The sequence below is a fragment of the Lathyrus oleraceus genome, chromosome 3 (genome assembly GCF_024323335.1).
Source record: "Lathyrus oleraceus cultivar Zhongwan6 chromosome 3, CAAS_Psat_ZW6_1.0, whole genome shotgun sequence".
Lineage (NCBI taxonomy): Eukaryota > Viridiplantae > Streptophyta > Magnoliopsida > Fabales > Fabaceae > Lathyrus > Lathyrus oleraceus.
The window spans coordinates 395008912-395036636 of NC_066581.1; the positions used below are offsets into that span (position 1 = coordinate 395008912).

Genomic DNA, 27725 nt, shown 5'->3' on the forward strand with positions numbered 1-27725 from the left:
TTGATAAAGAATCTTTGCATTTTAAAACATGGAGATCCCTTCCAATGCATGTTTATAAGATTGAAAATTTGAAATCTTATTCGGAAGGTTGAGTGACCCAAGTGTTGAATCTCGACACGCCTGGGGCACGTTTTTGTCTAACGATCTTTTTTGCAGATGCTGTTAGATATTTTCACTCACTTGCGGGTTGTGACGTGAAGCCTTTTTGACAAAAGATCCCCGTGGAGTCCAATCAGGGACGAATGAATGGAGGAATGGTGGAAAGACGACCAAAGACGTACGACGATCCTTGAGAATTAATCAAGAAGACTCTTCAAAGTCTGAAATTGAAAAGTCTGTATGAATCCCAGGAGTTCGATCGCCGTAGGGTACAGAGACGTCGGGAATACAAGGTGATGAATCAGAAAAGTCCAGACGAGTCTGGGAGTTCTCAAAAGTGGAAAACTGACATTGGATTTGGATGTTTAATGCCATGGTTCGACGAGTCGACGGGTGTTCAGTGCCAGAACTTCCTGTTTTCCCCAAGTAGTGGCGGAGTTGTTATCTCCCCAGCAGATTCAAAGTCCGAGTCTTCCCTAGCAGGGTCGGGATGGTTATCTCCCCAGCAGGTTTTAGATCGGTGTTTCCTCAGCAGCCAGGCATGAAGGGTGCTATTTCCCCAGCGGAGGTATCTATTGGTAGTGGTTTCTCCAAGCAGAGTCGGGATTGTTATATTCCCAGCAAGTCAGAGACCGTTGTTTCCCCACAGAGTGCGTGGGTGGTTTATTCCCCAGCGAAGTCCCCAAGCGGGTTGAGTTCAGTGGAGGTCATCCTGGTAAGGATGGCCTATTTCCCAGCAGCAGTGCTATTCCCCAGCAGGGTGGAGTTGGAGCAATGGCGAGTTCCTCAGCAGAGTGCCTCGAGCTCCCCAGAAGAGTCCCTTGAGGGGGATACTTTTTATGCATTCATCATGTAGATAAGCATAGCATATTGCATAGCTAATCGCGTAGCATTTCCATGATTATGGAGCATTACGCTGAAAAAAGTCATGCATCATAATTGCAAGCATAAGCTAGTCTCAGACCGTGGTTATTGTTTGAGAGGTGGTTTCGCCAGAAGGTGAAGATGTTACTCTGCGGAGTTTATCATCATGATTGACAGTATTCCTTAGTGGTTCGATATTGGAGGAAGGGTTTCTGTCGTACGGAGATGGAAATGTTAATCAAAGAAGTTTCGGGGTTCAAAAAAGTAAAGAAAAGAGAAAGAGATAATCCCCAGCTAAACGCAAAGTGTTCGTTGGCTAGGGTTGAATAGAGAATAGCCGGTTTGTGGCTTGTTATCCCCAGCGTGGGTCGTTGGCACGCGTGCCGTATCATGTATCACTGTTCCTTTCTGCCGATGCTGACAGGCAAGACGAGTTCCCGGTGATCAGACCGAGGCGGTATTCAGACCAGTCTTCCGGTGCTCAGACCGAGGTGGCACTCAGGCCAATTTCCGATTTTCAGATCGAAGAAGTTTCCGACGTTCAGGTCGAAGAACTTGTGGCACTCAGGCCAAGTTTCCGGTATCCAGACCGAAGTGGTGTTCAGACCAAAGTGGCGTTCAGGCCAGTTGTTTGGTGCTCAGGCCAGTTCCGATTTTCAGATCGAAGAAGTTTCCGACAATCAGGTCGAAGTACTTGTGGCAGTCCGGCCAGTCTTCCGGTGCTCAGACCGAGGTGGCACTCAGGCCAATTTCCGATTTTCAGATCGAAGAAGTTTCCGACGTTCAGGTCGAAGAACTTGTGGCACTCAGGCCAAGTTTCCGGTATCCAGACCGAAGTGGTGTTCAGACCAAAATGGAGTTCAGGCCAGTTGTTTGGTGCTCATGCCAGTTCCGATTTTCAGATCGAAGAGGCTTCCGAAGTTCAGATCGATGCAGCTTGTGGCACTCAGGCCAGCTTTCCGGTATTCAGACCGAAGTGGTGTTCAGACCAAAGTGGCATTCAGGCCAGTTGTTGGGCATTCAGGCCAATCTCCCGGTATTCAGACCGACGTCAATACTCTCATATTCTGATGCTCAGTATTCAGACTGATGAGCGGCGTTCAGGCCATGGTTATCCCTATGTTACCATTTATTTTGGTATCCAGACCATTTCCTTTTCGGTATTCAGGCCGACTGTTCTTTGTGCCAAGTGGATGTTTCTTTTTGAGATTGCTTCTTTGCCAATTCTGACAGGCATTGTTAATTATTTTCCCATCAGAGTGCAAATTGTTCGTCTGTTCTTGGTATTCAATCACTCTTCATCCTGATCATCTGAAAGTCGAGGCTATTCATATCGATGGGTTCACAGTGGATTGAATAGGGGCAGCTGTAACACCTCAAAATTTGCCCTCCTCTCTTGGGACTAGCTTAGCATATTGCATTTCATATTTTAGGACATTAGTCATTGCATATTGCATATCATGTGGAAACATTGAGCAAGTCATCCTCCTAGGTCTTTCTCAGAAGATAAAGAGGTTAAAAGATTCAAGCTTGAGGGTTTTATTGAATTGATCACTAGCCATCTGAGGGTTTGTGCTTCAATTAGGGTTTAATGGTCTCCCAAGGAGATTGGGTATCATCTTGGTTGAAATGTTACATCACCATCATCATTGGTCTCATCATCACCAAGAGGTTCATTATGCTTGATCATGTTCCTTGGGATTAGGGTTTTGACCTCTGGTCAACCCTAATCAGTTGTATTGTGCCAATCAGGGTCTGTCAAGGAGATGGGGTCTTTGTGGAGATGGGGATCATCATATGTGTTTTATTGAGCTTGTGAAAGCTAGGGTTTCATTTTGGAGCCATTTCATCAACTGATTGAGGCTCAAATTCATCTGTGTATGACCAGGTCATCTGTCAACTGAAAAAGTCAACCACAAGTCAATTGTTGGATTTGGAGGTGGGAAGTGGTTAGAAATACTTCATTCATGTTCAAACAAGTCTCATTTGACATTTCAAACATCAACGTTGAAGAAAATAAAGTCAGGACAAAACTTTCCAAAAATAGAAAGTGACTTGTAATTCAAAATTGCCAAAAATGGAAAGGTTTTTCTCCTCAAGATTACATCATCAAGAAAGCTTCAAATGAAATTTTGTTGAACATGAAAGTTGTAGATCGTGTTCTCCCATTTCCAAAAAGTCCAAGAGCATGAATTTCTCATGTGTGGTTGAAGAGATATGATCAAAACTTGGTCAAGTGAACATTGAACTTCAAAGGAGCATAACTTCTTCATCAAATGTCCAAATCAAGTGGCTCTTTTTGCTAAATTCTTGTTATGACCTCTAGTTTCCAAAATTGGCATTACATGGCATGCATTCCATTCATATAAATATTTGCATTTTCAATTGACTTTTGGAGGGAAAATTAAAATTCAAAAATAATGCATTGTTTTCACATTTTAACATTTCCATTGGGCTTAAAATAGTATTTTGAGTGAAATACAAGGCAAAAACGTGCACTATTCACATGCCATGCCATGCATAAGGTGAAAAAATAATATTTGCAAAACACCTCCAAATTAACCATTTTTCATTAGCATTTGATTAGAGGTTAATTAATCATGATTAGTGAAGCATATATAACACAAATCATAACAGAATTTTCACATTTCCCAATTCTAGATCTAGAAATTCTCAAAGTCTCTCAAAATTCTCTCTCATTTTTTCTCAAAATTTCTTCACATCTCATGCATTTTTCTTGATTAATTCATCATTATTAAGCATTATGGAGCAAGATTGAATCAGGATCCAAGTGAATTCGTGTAGTTTGAAGCATATCCATAGCTTGAGTTCATCAATGGTGGAATCAAAATTTTGTTGAATCAAGTGCAATCAAGCCTCAAGACTTCATCCATACACTCATACAAGCTTGCTAGAACACATTGGAAGCATTGCAAGGCATTGAAATCACACGAATCCAAAGCTGCTCTTCAAGAGGTCAAAAATTTGTGTCTCTTATTTCTTGAAATTGTTGTGTGATTCTTGTAGATCTTTTAATGGTGATGATTCTGCAATTTGAATCGAGTGATTTGGTGGAATATTCATGAAGTTACATGTGTTTGAAGTTTGATGCATGAACTTTAATTTACTCGATTTGATCATGTTTTGGTGTTAGATGCTTAGTTATTAGTGGATTTAGTATGTATGTTGAAAGATCTACCAATTCATATGTTCAATTTTAAGTTCTGAGAAATTTGTTCTTGGAGTTCTTGGTGAGTTACTGTTCATAACCGTGCGAATTTGGAGAAGATGAAGCTTAGGTTTAGGCAACGGTTTTCGTGATGCAAATCCGTTCCCTTAGAATGAGTGCAGTACTTTTGGCCACGGTTTTTTCCATATGATTTCGTTCCCTTAGGCTTCGCTCATGATGCGCTCTCATTGGCTGCATGGAAATCCCATGCAGCGCGCCTAATTCCTCTTTTGAAAAGGCAGGCGGTTCGAATCTTGGCTGCCATATTTCCACATGCTTCATTTCAATTTTTCCTCCACATATTCATATAAACCACATGCATTTTTTTTATTTTTTTCTCACTTCAAAAATTCATAATAAATAGAAAATCGGTCCAACAAATATGTGGTTATTTTTTCTATGTCATATTTTGTGTCTAGTTTTTTATCATTATTTTTTCATGAATTATGCCTGGCTGGATTTAATTTTGCCCTAGGGTTTGTGTATACATGTCATGTTTTGACCTTGCCTTGATATATCAATTGTGAAATGCTCAATTCTTATCCAATGCCCATGAAATTTTACATGCTTAAACTAGACATCTTTCTGGACATTTTGGTGTTGAGTTTTCATTTTTATCAATTTCCATTGCTGAGTTATGATTTTTCTAAGTTAGGTGTGACAATTTGAGTCACACCTTGTGATGTCCAACTTGATGAATGAATTTTCCTTATCAAATGAATTCCAATTGCCATGAATTTTTGTATGATGCTTGATATGCATGTTTTGAATGCTCAGATTTTTTGTGGAATTTTTGGAATCATTTCTGATTTGATTGAGATTTTTCATTCTGGATGATCATTTTGGAACTTTTGAATAGTCATGATCTTCAATGATTTGTGAAATGCTTGTGTTTTATCCTATGGATGTGAAATTTTGCACATTGATTATAGACATATTGAAGTTTGTTTTAGCTTTGGTTTTAAGTGTTTATCATATTCCAATTCTGTTTTAGGCTTGTGCTAAGTTGATGTACCAAATTGTGCCCTATTTGAGCTTGTTTGTGCTTACCTTGCCTTATAGAATTTCTTTTCCATGCTTAAACTTGTCCAAATGACCTAATTTTTTGTGTGATGATCATGTTGTATGTTCTGTTTACCCATGATTTTTGCTAAAATTAATTGAAGCATTTTTGAATTAATGTGCATTTGTTTATTCTGTTGCCTCAATGTGGTTACAATGTGCATACCTTGCCATATTTTGTTCGTGAAATGGAATTGGTAATTGATATTGATGTGGGATCTTTTGGATGATGTTCTTGATGGATTGAAGTTGATTCATGTCAATTTTCATGTTCTGTTTTGAATTTTTTCTCCCTCTTTGACCCTAGGCCTTAACCTAGTGGTTTGTCTCATCTTTGAGCTTTGATTTCAGGTTGAACATACAGGTTATATGGTTCATGATGCAATCTCACTTGAGCATTTGATGCTTGCTTTTGACTACTAACATTGTGTGTTTTGTAGGATTGTTAACTCATTTGAGTTTGACTTGTTGGCTTATGCCTTTGATCATTGGGTTTGACTGTTGATATTCATGTTATCTGTTTGTCTGTACAGTTTAACTGACTTGTGTGATGTTTCAACAGGTACATAAGTTGCTTAAGTTCAATTTGAACTTGCTTTTGCTTGGTTGCTTAACCACATAGGTATGATATTTCTGACTTCATGTAGTCTGGAAGACCTGTCCTGTTACTTGGGTAGGCACCTGTCTGAAGTCCTCCTTAAGAGGTAATGCTTGTGTTTGTTTATCTATGTGCCAAGCAGGAAAAGTCCTTTGATAAGGCAATTAGCAGATAAAAGAGATGTGCAATCCATCTCCTGCTATTCAGTGTGTCATCCACTTTGCTCACACATCTTGTGTTGATGCATTGTGGATATTAACCCAAAATCCATGTTGTGTCAGTCATATGTGGAGAAGAGTTCCAACTTTCTGAACTCCCACACTTTCATTTGTCTGAAGCTCTCCCAGGCCAGGGATAAGAGCTGTGAAGTCTTATCTTCACTTCCCATTTCATCTGCTTCACCCTAACTCTCAATGTTAGGGTTAAGAGCTAACTACACCCGATTCCAGTTGGCTTGTGCTTCACAGCCTAACCTTGTGTGAGCCCACTTTGTTTGTATATAGTGTGTGCTAATTGTGTGTATGTTTGCTTTGTTTGTCCTGTTTAGGATAGCTTGCTGCCTGTGCAAGTTAGATAGAAACCTCAACCTAGGACCATTGCGGATTACATGATAACTATTAGGCTCGAGTCAGTCTCCCTTCTAGTTTGTCATTTCCCAGTCTCTGGTTAGGAGAAAGTTTCTCCCCTGTTAAGGGGAACTACGTTGCCCTGATCCTCATACCAGATGAGGTACGTAGGCAGGAGATCGTACGAGATCTCTCCGGGCACCTTTTTTCTTTTTTGTGTGTGTTTGCTTGACTACTAGCAGGCTCGAGTACCAGACTCCCTGTTAGTTTGTTTGTTCAACTTTGTTGTTGCTTTTGACGATTCAGCGTCCGGTTAAACCCTTTGTGTGTGTAGGAGTCTGATGTAAGTCCAGCGATTGGCAGTCGGTTTCCTGTGTGTGGTTTGTTTGTGTAGCAGTCTGACGTAAGTCCAGCGATTGGCAGTTGGTTTCCTGTGTGTGTTTGTTGGTTCGGAGTCTGATGTAAGTCCAGCAATTAGCATTCGGTTTCCATGTTTGCCTGTTTGTGTGGAGTCTGACGTAAGCCCAGCGATTGGCAGTCGGTTTCCTGTGCGTGTGTTTTGTTTGGCGTGCATGAGCCGAACTACGGTTGCTCTGATTCTCATTCCAGATGAGATACGTAGGCATAGGATGCGATATCCTAGCGAGCCCTTTCCCCTCTTATTCCACCTGTGTTGTTTCCAGTGTGTGTGTGCATTCTTTTGAGCAGTGTTTAGCAACCTTTCTTCTATCTTTCTGAGCGTGGATCCTGTCGAGTACGACGGATGCGTAGGGGTGCTAATACCTTCCCTTCGCATAACCGACTCCCGATCCCATCTCTCTTTGGTCGCGAGACCATGTCTTTTCCAAGTTTACTCCGAGCGTTTCCTTTCCCTCTTTGGGATAAATAACGCACGGTGGCAGCTCTGTTTGTTTTGTTTTTAGCCCGCCGGTTGATTTTCGCGGATGCGACACCTCCTCCTGAAAGTGGGGTAGTTTGGGAATTTTTTTGAAACCAGGGGTATTTTGGGAATTCCTTGAAAAAATGGGTTATTTTTGTAAAAAGTTCATCCTTCATTAATACTATCAATTGGCTTAAGAAAATAAAATTATATGAAAAGTGCAGTGAACGTGGAATTGATGCTATTGTGTTTTTAATTATATATTATTTTGTTGGGAAATTTTCTGCGAATATTTTTTTTTATAGAATTTTCTTATACGGATTTTAATAAAATTCGTTCTAAATATATGGTTCAAAAAATTTATATTTTTTCAAAATCTAAAAAAAATTCCATAAAAGACTAAAATATAACTAAATGAACACAATGGTGTCCACTGCACTTTTTTTGTATTTCATTAAAAAATAGATTTGTTTGAAACTTGGATATTTTGAAAACTAGTTTAGAAACATGGGGACATCGAAATAAAAGTTGGAAAAAACAATAAAAAAATCAAAAGATAATAAAATAAAAGCTCTGCTAGGGTTTTGCTTGCAATTGTCCGGCCACCATTGGGGTTTGCTTGGCAAACTCCACGATACTAAATAAACAAGATGATCTAAGAGCTAGAAGTACAAAATGGATAAAAGAAGGAAATGCAGTGTTTTCACCAGGTTCAACAATGCCGATGATTTATGATGAAATGGGATATGAGCACAATGAAGAGAGTAGCATGGAAGAGTTGATAAGTAGCAAGGATAAACAAAAGGAAAGTAACGCACATAACACACTCTTATTTAAAGGGATGCAAGGAGTTATGAAGTTAAGTCATACAAAGATACTGTGTTGGGGCGAGAAAGTGAGAATCAAGACGAATGAAGGAATGAAAACGAATTAGAGGATGGTGGGGAAGAAGAAGGAATCATAGGAGTGAAGGTTAAAGAAAGAAAAGTAGGGGGATATGACCGCAAATCTTTTGTCTTATCAAACTATGAAGAGAAATTCATTCAATGTGTCATACCACAATTTTGTCCGGACATTTTAAACTTTCATGCATCCAACTTTATGTTGTTTTGCTTAGAATAAGTTTTAGGTTTTACAAACATATCAGTTGAATTGATTTTCAAATTCGCGTAAAGTTAGCGGGCGAAAAATTTTAAGATCGGGTATGCAGGTTCTCATTTAATTTTTATTGATCCACGATTCGTGTAGTTTAACCCGACATGCTCATTTAATTTTGTTGATCCCATTTGCATTCGCATTTCGATCAACCTTAGTCTTTTCAACCAAGTACTATTTACTGGAAAATTTGATCTTTATCTGTCTGTATTACAGAAGTATATTTCGTGTAGATCATTTCTTAGTGTTAATATGGGCCATTGGATAAAATTAATCAATAATTCACAATCAATACACACAAAACACTTGGATCCCTATCCACCATTTACTCTACCCACCAATCAAAAATCACGAAATAAGAGAATAAAAGAAAAGGAAAAAAAGAAATAAAAGTAGAGGGAAAAATGTGACAAAGGGGGAACCAATGGGGAAGGGCCACACACCTATCATGTTGTAAATGGGAGAAAAATAGTTTTCTCAAGTGAAGAACATCCAAAAAAAGGCCTTGGGGGAAAGGAGACTCACTTTTGAAAATGACTTTCCTCTCTCACGGATAAGAACTCAGACCCACTAATTCCCTTCGATTTTTGGATTTCTTTCTATCTCAGAACACGTGAACTTGATTTTTTCCCTCTTCCTCCCACTGTACTCCCTCTTTTCTATCTCAGAACCATAACAATCATCTTCTCAACGCATCCTCCATCTCTTTTCTTCACTCGACCACAATCCACTTACCCTTTCATCTCCTCTCCGTACATAATTGTGTCTCCCTCCATCTCTCCCTACATCACCGTACCTTCCTTAAAGAATCACCACCGAAAAGACACTCTGCACCATCATATAAGCTCCGATCTCATACTCCATCCACTGTCAATTTCTAACAAACCAAACTCAAACCATCATTCTCATCAAAGCAAACTTCACCGCCACTATTCTCCAAACAAGTTCGTCCATCCAACCTCCTCCATCTCCATAGCCTCTCCATGTCGCCACCTTCAATACAAACCATAACCGACGAACTATGTCGGTGAGTGTAACACCCCGAGTTAGATTATATGATTTAATCAAATTATTTAGGATTTTATTATAATTGATTGGCATGTTAAATTGTTTATGATGTAGTTGTGGGGTAAGTATCCTTGAAATAGGGGTATGGGGAGAGTATGAGATGGACATTGGTGTTTAGAATTATTAAGATTTTAATGAATTTTTAGAATAATATTTAATTTTAAATTAATTAAAATAATGAGGAAATTAGATGTATAGAGGAAGTCGGGGCAAGGTTGAGAATAAGGAAGATATGGAGGATAGAATGAGGAATACAATGGTAAGTTGGAGGGTATTATATGAATATTCTATTTTGGAAGGAAATAAGTCTTGGAACAAAATAGAGAATTGGGAACCTAGAGAGTTAGAACATGTTTTTGGGAGTTAGATCAAAAGAGGCAAAAAGGAGGAGCAAAGGCTTAAGGTTGAAGAACTATAGGACATCAAATGGGCTTTTGGATGAAAATCAGGTAATGGAGGAGATATGCTTCTTTAATGGGTGTTAGAATATGTGTGATAGATGGAGGAACCCTTAACCTCCTTAGGATTGGGTATTGTAAATCTAAATTCTGATGTGCTATCAATTTTGATTGTATGATGAATTAGGGTGAAATTTGTGTATTATGTGGATGTATATGCTATTTTGAGGTTGTTGATCATGATATTCCATTGATTGATGTTTTGAAGGTCTTTAACCTTGATTGTGTTCTTGATGATTTAAAGATAACGATGTGTTGTAACATGACATTGACTCTTGAAAACTATGAGTAAAATGATGAATTAGGAAGATATAACCATAGAAAAATGGGTTTTTATTGATGGGTTTTCATGGTATGAGTTTTTGGTGTTGTCGTACCGCAAAATTTTCCCTCCCCTTTTCATTTTTCATCTGATCATTAGCTCGAGATTATTCTGTATTCATTCATACTCCATTCATATGCATCATTCATTCATACTAACATTTATGAGCATCCTCATAGATTCAAAGGTTTAGAGTTATTTATACCTAACCAAGCTAGGGTTTTGATTGAGAATCAAGCCATAGGGTTCTTGGTGTTGTGTTCATATGGATCAATCCAGTAAACCCCAATTTTTGGAAGCCACTTGGTTTGAGTTTGCTTCTAGAGCGATGATGCTTGTCCTTGTGCATATAACCTTTTGCTTGACTTGAAATCCTAATTCACGAGGTTAAACCACCTGATCATTTGAGGATTGCAGCATGCCTTTGAGCTTGTTGATCCATTTGGGTTCAAAAAGCCTTATGTTATCTATGTTGATTCATTGCATTATGTGCATTTATTCTAGTCCATTGTTTGTGTTTAGGCTCATGATTCATTCAATCAAGATCCAACTTGCATCATTCATTCAATAGCATGATTATTTACAGTGCATTATACACTTAATTGCATTCTTTGCTTAAGCCGGCTTTTGGTCAACTGTTGACTTTTTGGTCAGCCAGTTGACCAAAGTCAACAAATTAATTTTGTTGTTTAAAAGTCCATCTCATTTTCCAGGGTCATTGGTCACCCATGTTGCTTGGATTCATTGCATTAATAAGATGTGTTTGAGATTCAATGGGGGGCTACGCGCGTTTATTGCATAATTTGCATTTGCATTCATATACACTTTGAATTAAAAATGCCAAGCCAATTTGATTAAGATGTACAAAAATAGCTAGCATTCATTAACATTTACATACAATTGGAGTTGACAAGATCAAATCGAATTTGATTAGAATAATTACAAAGTTTTCATTACATGTGATTACATTGTCCATACAAAGTCCATGCATTAGTACTACATCATGTTACATAACCTTGCTTCGAGTTTAGGAAGAATGTCTAGCCATGTCCTTGCTCATCCACATATGCTTATAGGCCCTGCAAAAACTTCATTACCATTGGAATTCCAATCTCAATTCCGTATAATAAATAATTGGGTTCCATGATTCACATTCCATACACAACATACTTTAGACATGACCTATGTTTCAATAGCAACATCATTATCATATTGCCAAGCATATAAAATTGGAAAGACATAATTGAAAAGCTAAAAAAAAAGATTTCAAATGCTATTATTAGAAAAGCTTAGTTCAATGGAATATATCCAAACACCAACCACTGATTCACAACAATTGAACCACTATAATTAATGGAAGGCTCACCTGAAAAAAAAACAACTGTAACCTGCAAGTTTCATAACCTAGTTCCACCTGCATACTTTTCAATAGACTACAAATACAGCTCCATACAACTAACGGTTGGCGTTTGGATATATTCCATGGAACTAAGTTTTTCTAATAATAGCATTTGAAATCATTGTTTGCCTCGTTAGTCCTCTTTTTCTTTGGTAAACCCTTATTCATTATGAGCCTTATCATACCTCTTACGCTTAGGCCCACTCCAGTCAATCATTGTTTGCCTTATAAGTTCCCTTGTGCCTTGGAAAACCCCCTATTCATTGTTTGTCTTATAAGACCTCTTGTGCTTAGACGAAGTTGTCTTGCCTTGTAAATCCTCTCGTGTGTAGGCCAATCATTTCATAATTATTGTTCGTCTTATAAGACCTATCATGCTTAGACGGATATCTTGTCTTGTAAATCCTCTCGTGTGTAGGCCAATCATTTCATAATCATTGTTCGTCTTATAAGATCTCTAGTGCTTAGACGAATCTCTTGCCTTATCATTTCTCTCGTGTATAGGCCAATCATTTCATAATCATTGTTTGTCGTATAAGACCTCTTGTGCTTAGACGAATCTCTTGCCTTATAAATCCCCTCGCGTATAGGCCAATCATATATCATTTGTCTCTGTGGTTGATTACCATCATTGGTTAGTGCCACACTCTTGCTTGTTAAGCAATCTACCTTGCCTCTGGGAAATCCAATCAATATATTTCCCTTTGTTTTAGCCTTAGTGGGCTAAACTATGATTGTTTTGACTTTCTCATTGTAGGATGAGAATACGTAGGCACGAGGGTTCGAATCCTCCGTGAGCATACTTCTTTATTCCTCCTTACGCCTTAGGGCACCATTCATATCTTTCATGATTCATCATCTACTTTCAATCATAAACCTTTCACCCTAGTGACATATTATTTCTCTGAAACCGAAATACAGTTTTCTTTGGAATTCCATATATACCATTTTAGGACCATATAATGGAAATCCGCATTTGTACCGAGAGTTGTTTGGCTCGTACCGAAACATTTTATTCTTTCTTTTTCGGCCAGTAAGCATGTTTCCCTCTATGGTACAAATTTCATTTCTCATATGGATTCCAATGTACACGATTACCTTTGGTTTCAAACAAAACCTCTTCAGTCACCTTGTTACCAAATCTCTGATTTTGTGACTTTGGTCGTTCATTCCATTCATCTCCATGATGCATTCATATTCTACCTTCATTCACTTCATGTGATACACCCTATTCTTTGAGCCAAATACACTATCCATTTGAGCTCCATCTTGTATCTTCTTGTGAACCAAGAGTTGTTTGTGCTATAAAACCAAACACCTAATTACTTTCTTTTCGGTTATTTCAATACAGTGACACCATGCCTTAGGCCCCTCACTTGTTGGTTCATACCAGTTTTACTCTTGGATTCATATTTCACCCTTTGTTGGAGTTCAAATCAGATTATCCTTTAGTTCATAGCATACCTTTAGCACAATTCTTTTCACCTCGCACCACTAGTTCTTTGAACTACGGAGCTCTGAATTCCTCATTGCACTATGAGGATACCTAGACATGAGGGCCTCAATCCTCACCGAGAACTTTATCTATTTCTTTTGGTTTTCCCTTATTCTTTCGCGAGTAATCTTGAGATCTAACACCTATTCGAGCAAGAACAATCAAAACGGTTCTCATGGAGTATCATATATGTAAGGGGTGCTAATACCTTCCCTTTGCATAACCGACTTCCTTACCCAACATATCTCTTTCCCCCGTATTTTATCAATATTTTCCCTTTCCTTCGGGAATAAATAAATTTCGATGGGGACTCTGTTGTATGTTCTAGTGTTCGATGCATTCGGGTATATTTCCACTAGCTTCAATTGGCGACTCTGCTGGGGAGTTTGCTTGTAGTTGGGTGGTCTCTTCTTGAGCATCCCCAGCTTCAGCTGGCGACTCTGTTGGGGATACTTCGCTACTTGGAATATTTCCTAGTCGCTAAAAGGAGTCAAGCCTAGTTTTGATTACTTTTTTAGCTTGCTTAGGGTGTTTATGTTTGCGCTTTACTCGCTTTATCATTATATTCATGTTGTTTATATTATGAATATTATCTATTATACTCTCTGTTGGGTTGGGCTATGTTACATGAGAGAAAAACTTTATACCCGAGTTTGAGTACAAACATAGGATAACAATGTGACTAGAGTCGTGTTTGACCTCCTTGGAGTTATTCTGCGATCATGGTTGACATGAGACGTCACACCTAGAGTAGATCCTTTTGGAAGCATCATTGTCTGACGAGTCAGTCGTCTAAGGCAATGGTATCTCAAAATGGGTCATTGACTCTAGGAACCTTTTTAGGATCACCTTTCGAGGATAGAACCTACCTTTGAGGGGAATATGGGTTTTTCTACAGGAAACCATAAACTCTACATACCTTTATTCTCATGAACGTAGGACCTTTGATCCTGCATCGGGCAATATGCGCATATTATTCGGATTATTTGTGTTGTTAACATACATTATTGCATATCATTTTTGCATTGCTGTATATATCCCAGAGTTTTGACCCTGAGTTATTACACCATCGAGGCTTTGAATTTAGGATGTTGCATAATTATTTATATTTCATCCCTAACATGTGCATTCATGCATTTACATCTCATGACTATCAACCAGAAAGAGCTCACCTTGTCCTTTTCTTAGACAGAAATACGACGACTCTTCGACACCAATACTTCACGAGGGCTAACAAATCGAGAATTATGGAATATATGGAACAAGAGAATTCTATGTACAAGGAAACCTTGGCTCAGCTCCAGCGAGAAATGAACCTTTTCTGAGGTAACATGAACACCATAATGGAGTTCATTCAAGCTCAGAAGGCTACTACCTCTACCTCTGATGTTCATCCTACTACTGTTGTAGTTACTGATGCCATCATTGTCACCTATGGTTAGCCATCCATTCTGTCAGTCGGGCACTAGTAGGCATGTTGTTGCCTATCCCTAGGGTTGCCTCCAAATTTTACTCCTCAAGCTGCTAATGGAAATGCTTTTGGGCCATGTCAATTGTTTGTTGTATATCCTGCCAATGTTAATTATGTTGCCCATCCTTGGGGCATGGCCACTCACTCTCCTCAAATGGTTAATGTCGACAACCGTGAGATCAATCTTGAACAGGCTCTTCAAACTTCTGCACTAGTGATTATTGAAACTCCTAATGATAACAAAGATGTGTACAGAGGCTCTAGCCTTCATTTCCATCTTCCTCTTAGAGCTACTCAACCTACTGCTCAGAATTTGAATTAAGGTGTTCAGATACCTCCTCCTTATCTTGGGGCATCTTCTGTTGTTGCACCTCCATTTGTGTATCCTGGGGCACCCTATGCTCCATATCAAGGTTACTATGGTTAGACTGTTGGTTAGATGGTTAATCCTGGATTGATGTATCCTTAAGGGTATCCCCAACTTGCTTCTCCTCCAATCATTGCTCAGGAAACTTCTCAGGGTGCTCAACTCCCCAACCATCAAGCTAATCTTCGGCCTGCTAATTAGATTGCTTTTGGTTCATATCAGAATAGATAAGCAAACTATCGATTATAGATTGAGAAGATCAGAGCCATTGAAGGATTCTCTGCTTACGGTATGGATGCTAAGGACTCGTGTCTAGTTCCTAATGTGGTGTTTCCTCCTAAGTTCAAGGAACCAGACCTACCAAAATGCAAGGGTTTAAGTTGTCCCAGAAGTCATGTCATCATGTATTGTAGGAAGATGGCATCCTACATTGATAATAATGAGCTTCTCATCCATTGTTTCCAAGACAACTTATTTGGGGCATCCTTAGATTATTATATGGGCCTGAAACACAGTAAAATCAAATCATGGAAGGACTTGTTTGAAGTCTTTCTCAAGCAATATAAATATAACCTGGATATGGCTCCCACCAGTTTACAGCTATAAAATCAAGCCAGCAAGAGTAGCGAAACATTCAAAGAATACGCTCAAATATGGCGTGAGATGGCTTATAGAGTTAGACCTGCGAGATGATGAATTGGTCGTTATCTTCATGAGCAATCTCCAAGGTATGTACTATGAGAAGATGGTTGACAGTTCTTCATTAAACTTTGCCGACATAGTAACCATTGGAGAATTTATTGAGAATGGGCTGAAAACCGGAAAGATTGCTAGTGTTGATAACCAAACAGTGGTCAAGAAATCTCATGGTTTTGCTAAGAAGAAAGAGGCGGAGGCAAGTGTCATGATAGAAAATGTCCACCCTCAAGTTCAAGCACCTATGGCTCCAGTTTCATATTACCCTTATCCGTACATTATCACTGCTCAATATTAACAACATGCATACCAACCTCAGTATCAGCAACCTCCATAGGCTCCAGTTTCATATTACCCTTATCCGTACATTACCATTGCTCAATATTAACAACATGCATACCAACCTCAATATCAGCAACCTCCATAGGCTCCAGTTTCTCAGAATTAGTGACCTCCACAAGATAACTGAAACCAGAGTCAAGGTCAAGGCAGACGTTATGATAAGAAGCGTCTTCAACGTGACCAGATCCCTATATCATATGCTTAGTTGCTCCCGTATCTTATTCAGCAAGGGGCAGTTATGCCAAAAGAAACTCCTCCATACAATCACAAGCATAACCCTAATATGTCTTGCGCATTCCATGTCGGATACATATGAAATTCTACAGAGGATTGTTTGGTCCTCAAGGCCAAAGTACAGGAGTTAATTGATTAGAAGGTTTTGTCATTCTCCGAGGCAGGGCCCAGTGTCATAACTAATCTGTTGCCAGATCATTGTGGACAAGTTGTGAATGTAGTAAGTGGTGAAAATTTCTCAGATTCACTTGCTTCTTCAGAGGGGTATCCAGGCTAGCAATATCATTTTGATCAATCACATCTCATTTGTAATATTTTCTTGTTTGTTATTTGTTGTTCATTTGTAAAACTTGTCTGATTTTCAGATGACAATAATAATGAAATAAACGTGCATGTTTTTCTTAAATCCATTAGTGTTCACTCATATTTTATTTTATCAGTATCATACTATTGTTCAAACAAAATAAAAAGAGAATGATGCAATTAAAATGCGCAAGATCGTTGTCTGTATGTTTTTGAATAAGACCGTGTTGATGATGTAAGGCATTGTCCTACAAATCTCTATGAATCAGCCAAATTGGGCCTCGAAGTAGGAGTTTTTTTTCTTTAACACAAAAAACCCTCATTTTTAACCAGGGGCAGAGAAGTCTTCAGTTAGTTTGACCTTGCGTTCAAAATTCAAAAGGAGAATATCTCGTCAAGTGATCAATCATATCATATCCCTCTCAAGAGGATGAAATAACAAATTCAAAATGGTTATTCCTTACCTACAAAAGAAGTGAGATAGTCACGAACCGTGCAATAAATCAAGAAAGAAAAGCATCACATGATTTTCTATAATACAAAAAGAAAAGTTAAAATGAAATGAAAAAAAAAATCAAGATCTAAAGCCCGCTAAGTCAAAAGCTTGAAAACAAGATTGACTTAGGCAAAAGTTAGGGTATCTCGATGGGTTACAAGCCCAAAGGATTAGCCCGAACAAAAATAAGGGAAAGCAAAACAAAAGAATCGGAGTATCAATATCAAAATCCTCAATAAAAGCAAATTTATGACTGCAAACAAAAGCAAACAATGAGTGACTGTCACTCCAAACTCCCATAGGTTCCATAACCATCATCGTTGATATTCAAAATCCTTTTTTGAAAGACGAACGTTTGTTTTAAGCTAACTGAATGTAGGACTGAGGAACATCACGAAAAATGGGTGGGTTAAAATAGGCGTCGAGCCTTATATCCTTTCTTTCTGAAGCTGTGAACCAGGCCGCGTTACAACCATCAAAAGACCTAGTTAAAGCAGGTTTTATTTCGAAAGCATACTATTGTAAGATCGCGTTAAGCTGACTCTTAATGATTTGCTTGTCATTTGTATTGATACTGATATGGCATTGTAATCAGTGATTCATTCACTATATGTCATAATCTTAGTGAACACATTTGAGTTTCAAAACTTGCATGAGCATGAAATTGCAATTATCATTTTCAAAATAAGCATGTTTACTTGTGAATAGTCACTTGACATCAAGAAAGCTTACATATTATGAAGGTTGATGAATTTCTTGATACTAGTAGCTCAGATCTCTTCAAAAGTCAATCAATCTGGGGCAACCACGTCGAGATTCTATAAATCTCTCTGAATCAGTCAAATAGGGGAAAAATTACTTCAAGGCTCATGTTGGGGCAGACCACCTCAACAACACGAGAAGTCAATCACTCTCAATATGGTTAATCGAGAGGATACAATTTCAAGACACTAGGGCAAGCCAATTAAGACTTTTAGATAATGAGGTTATCCATAACTTGTAATCGGAGCAGTTGGTTCAGATATTCAGTATGTTGAGGCAGAGGCAGGTTATGTAGGTACAAGTTTTCTCCATGTTTCAGACATAGTTCAAGAAAGGTGACAACAACTATTGAGCTTGAAGTAGGTGTCAGAGAATCACATCTAAATGATCCCTTATCCTAGCCCAAAATACCCACCTCCCTCTATATGAGCATATGGCTTAACCATTGCATGAATCATCATCATATATTAATCACGTCGTTTCACTCATGCATATTATTCATCTAGCATAGCATAAAGCCATGTGTGCAAATCGGAGGAATCAAAGCCCAATATTTTATTGACATCTTCAAATCCCAAACTTGCCTGGTACCTTTTAAAACCAGCTGGTTTGACACTTCTTTCAAAGTCCAACTTGCTTGGTATCTTTCAAAGCCCAATTTTTTATTGGCACCTTCAAATCCAAAACTTGCCTGGTACTTTTTAAAACTAGCTGGTTTGACACTTTCTTCGAAATTCAACTTGCTTGGTATCTTTTAAATCCCAGCTTGCTCGATATATGTTTCCAACCTTCATGGTTAATGAACCTTTTTTCAACCTTCATAGTTGATAACCTCCTTTTCCAACCTTTAGGGTTGATGATCCTTGGTTTCCAACCTTCGTGGTTGTTGAATATTTTTCCAGCGTTTAGGGTTGATGACCTTTTTCTGACCTTTAGGATTGATGATCCTTTGTTTCCAACCTTCATGGTTGTTGAATCTCTTCCAATCTTCACGGTTGATGATCCTTTACTTCTAACCGTCGTGGTTGTTGAATCTTTTTCCAACCTTTAGGGTTGATGATCTTTTGTTTCCAACCTTCATGGTTGACGAATCTTTTCTAACCTTCGTGGTTGATGAACCTTATTCAATCTACATGATTGGTAGAATTTTTCCCAACCTTCAGGGTTGATGGCATTTCTTCTTTTTTATACCTTTGTGGTTGACTTTGTTTCCATTTTTTGAACTGATGATTCATTTTTGAAACCCCTTTTTTGCAAGGGTATTCCAGACCTTTCATGTTTAAGCTTATGGGCTCCTTGTTCCTATACCAGGCCCATAACCTAACTCTATTGTTGCTACTTAGCATACATGGCTTCATGTGTCATAATAGATACAATTTAGCATGCATATAGTGACCTTCATTTTCCATAAATATCCCCACATTACATTAATAAATTCCGGCAGATGAACCTATAAAAGTCAAATTGTCATCCCTATGTTTCATATGATTGTTCTCAAAGGAAAAATGTTTAGATACTTCGGTATTTAATCCACTCATACCTTGAATATCCGAAAAGCTCTCACAATTCGACCATTAAGGTCTAAGCAGATTAAATAGGGGCAACTATTGAATACAACTAACAATGCAGGGCATAACACTATCCAAGCAACAAAACGCATAGCCGAAAATTCCAAACGATTTCCACCTGCAAAATTCAGGCTCCTTCATAACTAACAGTTTTAACCTGCGAATTTGCTAACAAAACCAAATATAACCCTGCATAACACACAATTGGAAGCTCCACGGTAACTAACAAAAACACATCACAGAGAATCAAAACTCACTAACTGAATATGAACATGTTAATAAACTTTCATTTCTAACTAACTTACGGTTGGGTTGCGCCATACATATGAAAGAGTATAGAATAATGATGTATTTCCCAAATCAAATATCATGGTAAAATTTAACAATGACCCATTCGGATTCATTGATAATATTAGTTGATGGATCATTTGTAAAAAGGTTTTATTAACTCCTAAGTTATGTCGAGTAGACCTTGTTGTTGTTGCTATAATTCTTAATTCATGCGTTGTAGGGGGAGATTTATGTCACCACAAACAGAAACGAAAGCAAAGGTTGGGTTCAAAGCTGGTGTTAAAGATTATAAATTGACTTATTATACTCCTGACTATCAAACCAAAGATACTGATATCTTGGCAGCATTCCGAGTAACTCCTCAACCTGGAGTTCCGCCTGAAGAAGCAGGTGCAGCGGTAGCTGCAGAATCTTCCACTGGTACATGGACAACTGTGTGGACCGATGGACTTACGAGCCTCGATCGTTATAAAGGACGCTGCTACGAGATCGAGCCTGTTCCTGGAGAAGATAATCAATTTATTGCTTATGTAGCTTATCCCTTAGACCTTTTTGAAGAAGGTTCTGTTACTAACATGTTTACCTCCATTGTAGGTAATGTATTTGGGTTCAAGACCTTGCCTGCTCTACGTCTGGAAGATTTGCGAATCCCTTATGCTTATGTTAAAACTTTCCAAGGTCCTCCTCACGGAATCCAAGTTGAGAGAGATAAATTGAACAAGTATGGACGTCCCATATTGGGATGTACTATTAAACCAAAATTGGGTTTATCCGCTAAGAATTATGGTAGAGCAGTTTATGAATGTCTCCGCGGGGGACTTGATTTTACCAAAGATGATGAAAATGTGAACTCCCAACCATTTATGCGTTGGAGAGACCGTTTCTTATTTTGTGCCGAAGCAATTTATAAATCACAGGCCGAAACAGGTGAAATCAAAGGACATTATTTGAATGCTACTGCGGGTACATGTGAAGAAATGCTAAAAAGAGTTGTATTTGCTAGAGAATTGGGTGTTCCTATCGTAATGCATGACTACTTAACAGGTGGATTCACTGCAAATACTACCCTGTCTCACTATTGCCGGGATAATGGTCTACTTCTTCATATCCACCGTGCAATGCATGCAATTATCGATAGACAAAAAAATCATGGTATGCACTTTCGTGTATTAGCTAAAGCCTTACGTTTGTCTGGTGGAGATCATATTCACGCTGGTACTGTAGTAGGTAAACTTGAAGGAGAAAGGGAGATTACTTTAGGTTTTGTTGATTTACTACGTGATGATTATATTAAAAAAGATAGAAGTCGCGGTATTTATTTCACTCAGGATTGGGTTTCTTTACCAGGTGTTATCCCTGTTGCTTCAGGGGGTATTCACGTTTGGCATATGCCTGCTCTGACCGAGATATTTGGAGATGATTCTGTACTCCAATTCGGTGGAGGAACTTTAGGACACCCTTGGGGAAATGCACCTGGTGCCGTAGCGAATCGAGTAGCTCTGGAAGCATGTGTACAAGCTCGGAATGAGGGACGTGATCTTGCTCGCGAGGGTAATGCAATTATCCGTGAAGCTTGCAAATGGAGTCCTGAATTAGCTGCTGCTTGTGAAGTCTGGAAGGAAATCAAATTTGAATTCCCAACAATGGATACTTTGTAATCCAGTAATAATCATTCGTTCTATTAATTTCCATTAAACTCGGCCCAATCTTTTACTAAAAGGATTGAGCCGAATACTGTACACAATACTTGTTGTTTGTATCTATAATAAATCCTATCGATCCGAAGGATATATATATATTTTTTCAACACTAATATTGACAACAGTGTATCAAACAAATATAATCTGATCGTGAATAAATGGATCGATTGACTCATGTCAGATAGGTTTTTTACTTAATCTTAATGGTGGATTCGTTGTATTTTGTTTGATACAAACAAGAAGTTTTTTTTTTATTCAAAGTGAAATAGAAATATGAAAAATATGTAAAAAATAATAATAATTTAAAACTATAGTAATACACAAAAAAACTACTGTCCTAAATAAGTGGTCTATCATTTTTGATTCTAATTTTTTTTCTGTTTTTTTTCATTGTAATTTAATGTAATATGTAACATTTGATTCTATTATTTATAGAATTGCATCTTTTTTTTATTGCGATTGGCTATACACATCCTTGTTTGTAATTTGATTAGGGTTGCTAACTCAATGGTAGAGTACTCGGCTTTTAAGTGCGACTCCATTTTTTACACATTTCTATGAACTAATTGGTTCATTCATACCATCGGTAGGGTTTGTAAGACCACGACTGATCCAGAAAGGAATGAATGGAAAAAGCAGCATGTCGTATCAACGGTGAATTCTAAAAAAATTTTCATTCATATTGGATCCGACCAATATTTTTCTTTGAATTGTTGACTCGGAACAAATGAATTACGTTGGGTTGAATTAATAAAGGGATAGAGCTTAGCTGCTCCAATTATAGGGAAACAAAAAGCAACGAGCTTTCATTTTTTATTTGAATGATTACCACATCTAATTATACGTTAAAAAAGGATTAGTGCTTGCTGTGGAAAAACTTTTTCCCACGAATGGATTAAGGATTTTTGTTACGAGTCCTAATTATTAGCTATACCCCATTATGTTATGGGGTAGCAAGAAATATGTAGAAGAAAGAGTATATTGATAAAGATATTTTTTTCCAAAATCAAAAGAGCAATTGGTCCAAAAAATAAAGGATTTCTAACTAGCTTGTTAAAATGAGAAGGAACAAGCGAGGGGAGATAGTCCATTAATCGGTTTTAACTCGTTTTCTAGGTATCTATTCATATTTGTTTTTGATTTCAATTCGAATATAGATATAGAATACCTTGTTTTGACTGTATCGCACTATGTATCATTTGAGAATCCAATGAATCTCTGATCCTTTGACCAAATCGAATTTAGAAAATGAAGGAATATCAAGTATATTTAGAACGATCTAGATCTCGCCAACAGGACTTCCTATACCCACTTCTTTTTAGGGAGTATATTTATGGACTTGCTTATAGTCATCATTTTCATAGATCCATTTTTTTGGAAAATGTAGGTTATGACAATAAATATAGTTTACTAATTGTAAAACGGTTAATTACTCGAATGTATCAACATAATCATTTAATCATTTCGGCTAATGATTCTCCCAAAAATCCATTTTGGGGGTATAATAAGAATTTGGATTGTCAAATAATATCAGAGGGTTTTGCCATCGTCGTGGAAATTCCATTTTTCCGACAATTAAGCTCTTCCTTCGAGGAGGCAGAAATCCTCAAATCTTTTAAAAATTTGAGATCAATTCATTCCATTTTCCCCTTTTTGGAAGATAAATTTACATATTTAAATTATGTGTCAGATATACGAATACCCTATCCTATCCATCTGGAAATCTTAGTTCAAATCCTTCGATACTGGGTGAAAGATGCCCTTTTTTTTCATTTATTACGGCTGTTTCTTTATCATTTTTGTAATTGGAATAGTTTTATTACTACCAAAAAATCGATTTCGACTTTTTCAAAAAGTAATCCAAGATTATTTTTGTTCCTCCATAATTTTTATGTATGTGAATATGAATATATCCTCGTTTTTCTACGTAATAAATCCTCTCATTTAGGATTCAAATCTTTTAGCATTTTTTTGAGCGAATTTTTTTTTATGGAAAAAGAGAGCATCTTGGAAAAGTTTTTGCTAAAGATTTTTCGTATCCTTTAACATTCTTCAAGGATCCTAACATTCATTATGTTCGATATCAAGGAAAATGCATTCTGGCTTCAAAGAATGCGCCTTTTTTGATGAATAAATGGAAACACTATTTTATCCATTTATGGCAATGTTTTTTTGATGTTTGGTCTCAACCAAGAATGATCAATATAAACCCATTATCCGAACATTCATTTCAGCTTTTAGGCTATTTTTCAAATGTGCGACTAAATCGTTCAGTGGTACGGAGTCAAATGCTGCAAAATACATTTCTAATCGAAATTGTTATCAAAAAATTGGATATAATAGTTCCAATTATTCCTCTAATTAGATCCTTGGCTAAAGCGAAATTTTGTAATGTATTAGGGGAGCCCATTAGTAAGCCGGTCTGGGCCGATTCATCCGATTTTGATATTATTGATCGATTTTTGCGAATATGCAAAATCTTTCTCATTATTATAATGGATCCTCAAAAAAAAAAAGTTTGTATCGAATAAAATATATACTTCGGCTTTCTTGTATTAAAACTTTGGCTTGTAAACACAAAAGTACTGTACGCGCTTTTTTGAAAAGATCAGGTTCAGAAGAATTATTGCAAGAATTCTTTACAGAGGAAGAAGAAATTATTTCTTTGATTTTTCCAAGAGATTCCTCTACTTTGCAGAGGTTACATAGAAATCGTATTTGGTATTTGGATATTCTTTTCAGTAACGATCTGGTCCATGATGAATGATTGGTTATGATACTTAAATATTATATATATCTATATAGAAAGGATTATGAAATGTTAAGAGTTGAGTTTCAAGATTCCTCTTCTGGAAAAGTAACTCAGGTTTAGATGTATACATAGGGAAAGCCGTGTGCAATGAAAAATGCATGCACGGCTTGGGGAGGGGTTTTTTATTGTTTTATTTGATTAAACATGGAATTTTCTACTCCATCCGACTAGTTCCGGGTTCGAGTTCCGGGCAACCCATTCTAATTAATAGATAAATTATATATTATAATTAATATAGCGAAAGAATGAATAGATCACTATTACATATCATAGCGAAGTCATATCTAGAGAATATAGAAAACCTTTTTTCTTTTTTTTTGAATGGATGGTGAAATGAGGTAAAAAAATAAAATATGTCTGAATCTAGATCAATAACAGGATACGGTGGATATTGGTATTGGTTGACACCCGTATATAAGTCATGTTATACTGTTTTATAACAAGCCCTTAATTCTATAGTTATAGAGAATTCGTGTGCTTGGGAGTCCCTGATAATTCAATTTCAATAAACCCAAGATTTTACCATGACTGCAATTTTAGAGAGACGCGATAGCGAAAACCTATGGGGTCTACTTTTTTATTTTATCTATCTTTTTTTTTTATTTATTAATCTATATCTTTATATATCTTTTTTCTTTTTCTGCTGCAGAATAAAGCAATTCAAAAAAAATAGAATAAGATGCCCAACTCCATAAAACATAAGTTCGATCTTTCAATTTTTGAATATTATTAATATTAATTACCATTCACGCTTTGTTTGTGTTGTGACTCGACACAAATTGATAAATTTCTTAATTAATCATCATTAGTGATGAATACTAATTGTAGCGTCAAATGAATGTTAAGGAAATATAGGTCAACACTCATGTTGTTGATTGAGAACCACCAAATCAGCCACTCAATGAATGGTAACGGTAGATAAATATAAATCTTAAGCACGATATGTATTATCATTTTTCATCCTCCGATTGAAAAATGATGAATATGAATTTTGTAACTTCAAATGTAATGTGGTAGGTTAATAGAAATCTTAACGACGAGATTTATTATCATTTTTCGCAAATCCTCCGAAGTTTAGAGTAGGTGAAAATTCTCCCAATTTATGGCCTACCATACGATCTGTTATATAAACAGGTAAATGCTCTTTTCCATTATGGATAGCAATGGTATGCCCAATCATTATAGGTATGATGGTAGATTTTCTGGACCAAGTTTTTATTATTGCCTTTTCTCCTTTTGTGTTAAGCTTCTTTATTTTTCTTAATAAATGATTCGCTACAAAAGGTTTTTTTTTCGTGAACGTGTCATAGTTGTTAATTATTCCTCTTATAATTTGTAAAAAAGTGAATTTTTTCTCTTATATTTTATATTTCAAAGTTTTTAAAATAAAATATAGAATCTCTAAAAAAGAAAATCATATAATGTCATAGTAAATTGCTCTTTTCTTTTGTAAAGACGAAGAAACAAATTCTATTTTCTCTACGCTCCACTGACTATTTACTACGGCGACGAAGAATCAAATTATCACTATATTTATTGCTTTTTCTAGTTCTTCTTCCAAGTGCAGGATAACCCCAAGGAGTTGAGGGTTTTTTCTACCAATTGGCGCCCTCCCTTCACCACCCCCATGTGGATGGTCTACAGGGTTCATAACTACCCCTCTTACTACAGGACGCTTGCCTCGCCAACGTTTAGCTCCGACTCTGCCCAAACTTTTCTGGTTTACCCCAACATTCCCTACTTGTCCGACTGTTGCTGAGCAGTTTTTTGATATCAAACGGACCTCTCCAGAAGGTAATTTTAATGTTGCTGATTTACCCTCTTTTGCAATCAGTTTCGCTACAGCACCCGCTGCTCTAGCTAATTGTCCACCCTTTCCAAGTGTTATTTCTATGTTATGTATGGCCGTGCCTAACGGCATATCGGTTGAAGTAGATTCTTCTTTTTGATCAATCAAAACCCCTTCCCAAACTATACAAGCTTCTTCCAAAGCATACGGCTTTCTGGATGTAGATTATAATATCTATACAGATGCATCTTATATATCGTTTATTTCGTAGATTATATATGACATAACGAAGTACCATACCACATGAGTGGATATATAATCTACGAATCAAAATCTTCCGAATGAATGACTCATGTTATGATCTTCTACATCCTAGGTCTTTCTGTTCCGTTCCTTCATCTGGCTTATGTTCTTCATGTAGCATTCAGACCGAATGACTCTATGAAATTACGTTGCTACTTACACCTAGTACGGGTAACGTAGGAGACATTTCTATTTTTTCCCGGAGGAATCCTTAGAATTACCACTGCTTCGCTTTCAATTTGCCTTTGACCATCAAATGAAATGTGAATAATCCTTGTCTTCCCGTTAGTTGAAACGAGGAGCGCTTCGTGTTCTGTCGGTGCTTGAAACAATTTTGTCTTCTCCATATTACTATATCTCTAGGGTCAATAATTGTATATTGGGAACTACTGAACTCAATCACTTGCTGCCGTTATTCTTCAGTTTTCTGTTGAAGTCTATCTACTCCAATTGGATCAGTGATCGATTTCTAGGTTTCGCCATAAACCTAATTGGTTACTTCCAATTACGTAAATCAATAGTTCAAACCGCACTCAAAGGTAGGGCATTTCCCATTTTTATAGGAACTTCTGTACCATAAACAATGGTATCTCCAATTATAGCCCCTTTGGGGTGTAAAATATATCTTTTCTCACCATCCCCATAGTGTATGAGACAAATGTGTGCATTTCGATTAGGGTCATATTCTATGGTTATGATTCTACCATATATGTCTTTTTCATTGCGTCTAAAATCAATTTTACTGTATAGACGCTTATGACCTCCCCCTCTATGCCCTGCGGTAATGATTCCTCTGGCATTACGCCCTTTACCACAATGATGCTGTCCATAACAGAATGTTCATTTACCACTAATTCCGAATTTCATTTGAATTTGAAAGAAATTTCATCTGAATTTGATAACTGAATTCACTGTTATATAAGTAAAATTCTGCATTCACAGATGAAAAAAAATCATTGTTTCAATCACAGGAGAATCCATAAATCTCTTTGAACCAATCACCGCGCTCTTCATCCATTTTCTCTCTCGATTCCTCCATTCTCAATTTCTACAATCCTCTAGCATAGCCTCACAGAAAAACCTCACGCATCACAGTAATCCCGGAACAACATTGTGACAACCACTATGATTCAACGGGATAATGATGCAAATGGTTCACGCGCACAAAACAGAAGCGATTCAGAAGAAGAATAAGAGAAGGTGAATCAAATCGAAGAAAAGAAAGGATTCGGTACCTATTCGTGTCGACGCTTCGATTTAGTGAGTTTCTTATGTTTGATTCAATCTCATTTCTTTCTATTTGTGCAAAGTTGAATTAATGTGAACAAAGAATGTTGATAGAAACCGATTATGGAACTGTGTTCTTCATCTCTTCCTCATTTCAAATCCATGCGTG

General features: G+C 37.2%; 1 protein-coding gene and 2 pseudogenes across 1 annotated transcript; 2 read left to right on the forward strand and 1 right to left on the reverse strand.

Annotated features, from left to right (window-relative positions):
* Positions 1–19742: 19742 nt before the first annotated feature.
* On the forward strand, positions 19743–21720 carry LOC127127921 (ribulose bisphosphate carboxylase large chain). Its single transcript, XM_051057192.1, has one exon. The coding sequence runs from the start codon at positions 19935–19937 to the stop codon at positions 21381–21383; it is 1449 nt and encodes a 482-aa protein (XP_050913149.1). The 5' UTR covers positions 19743–19934; the 3' UTR covers positions 21384–21720.
* A 334-nt stretch (positions 21721–22054) lies between these two features.
* Positions 22055–24778, forward strand: LOC127127919 (maturase K-like; annotated as a pseudogene).
* A 693-nt stretch (positions 24779–25471) lies between these two features.
* Positions 25472–26251, reverse strand: LOC127131425 (50S ribosomal protein L2, chloroplastic-like; annotated as a pseudogene).
* Positions 26252–27725: the final 1474 nt, after the last annotated feature.

Coding starts and splice junctions, on each gene's coding strand:
- LOC127127921 (XM_051057192.1), top strand. CDS start 19,935: ATGCGTTGTAGGGGGAGATTTATGTCACCACAAACAGAAACGAAAGCA.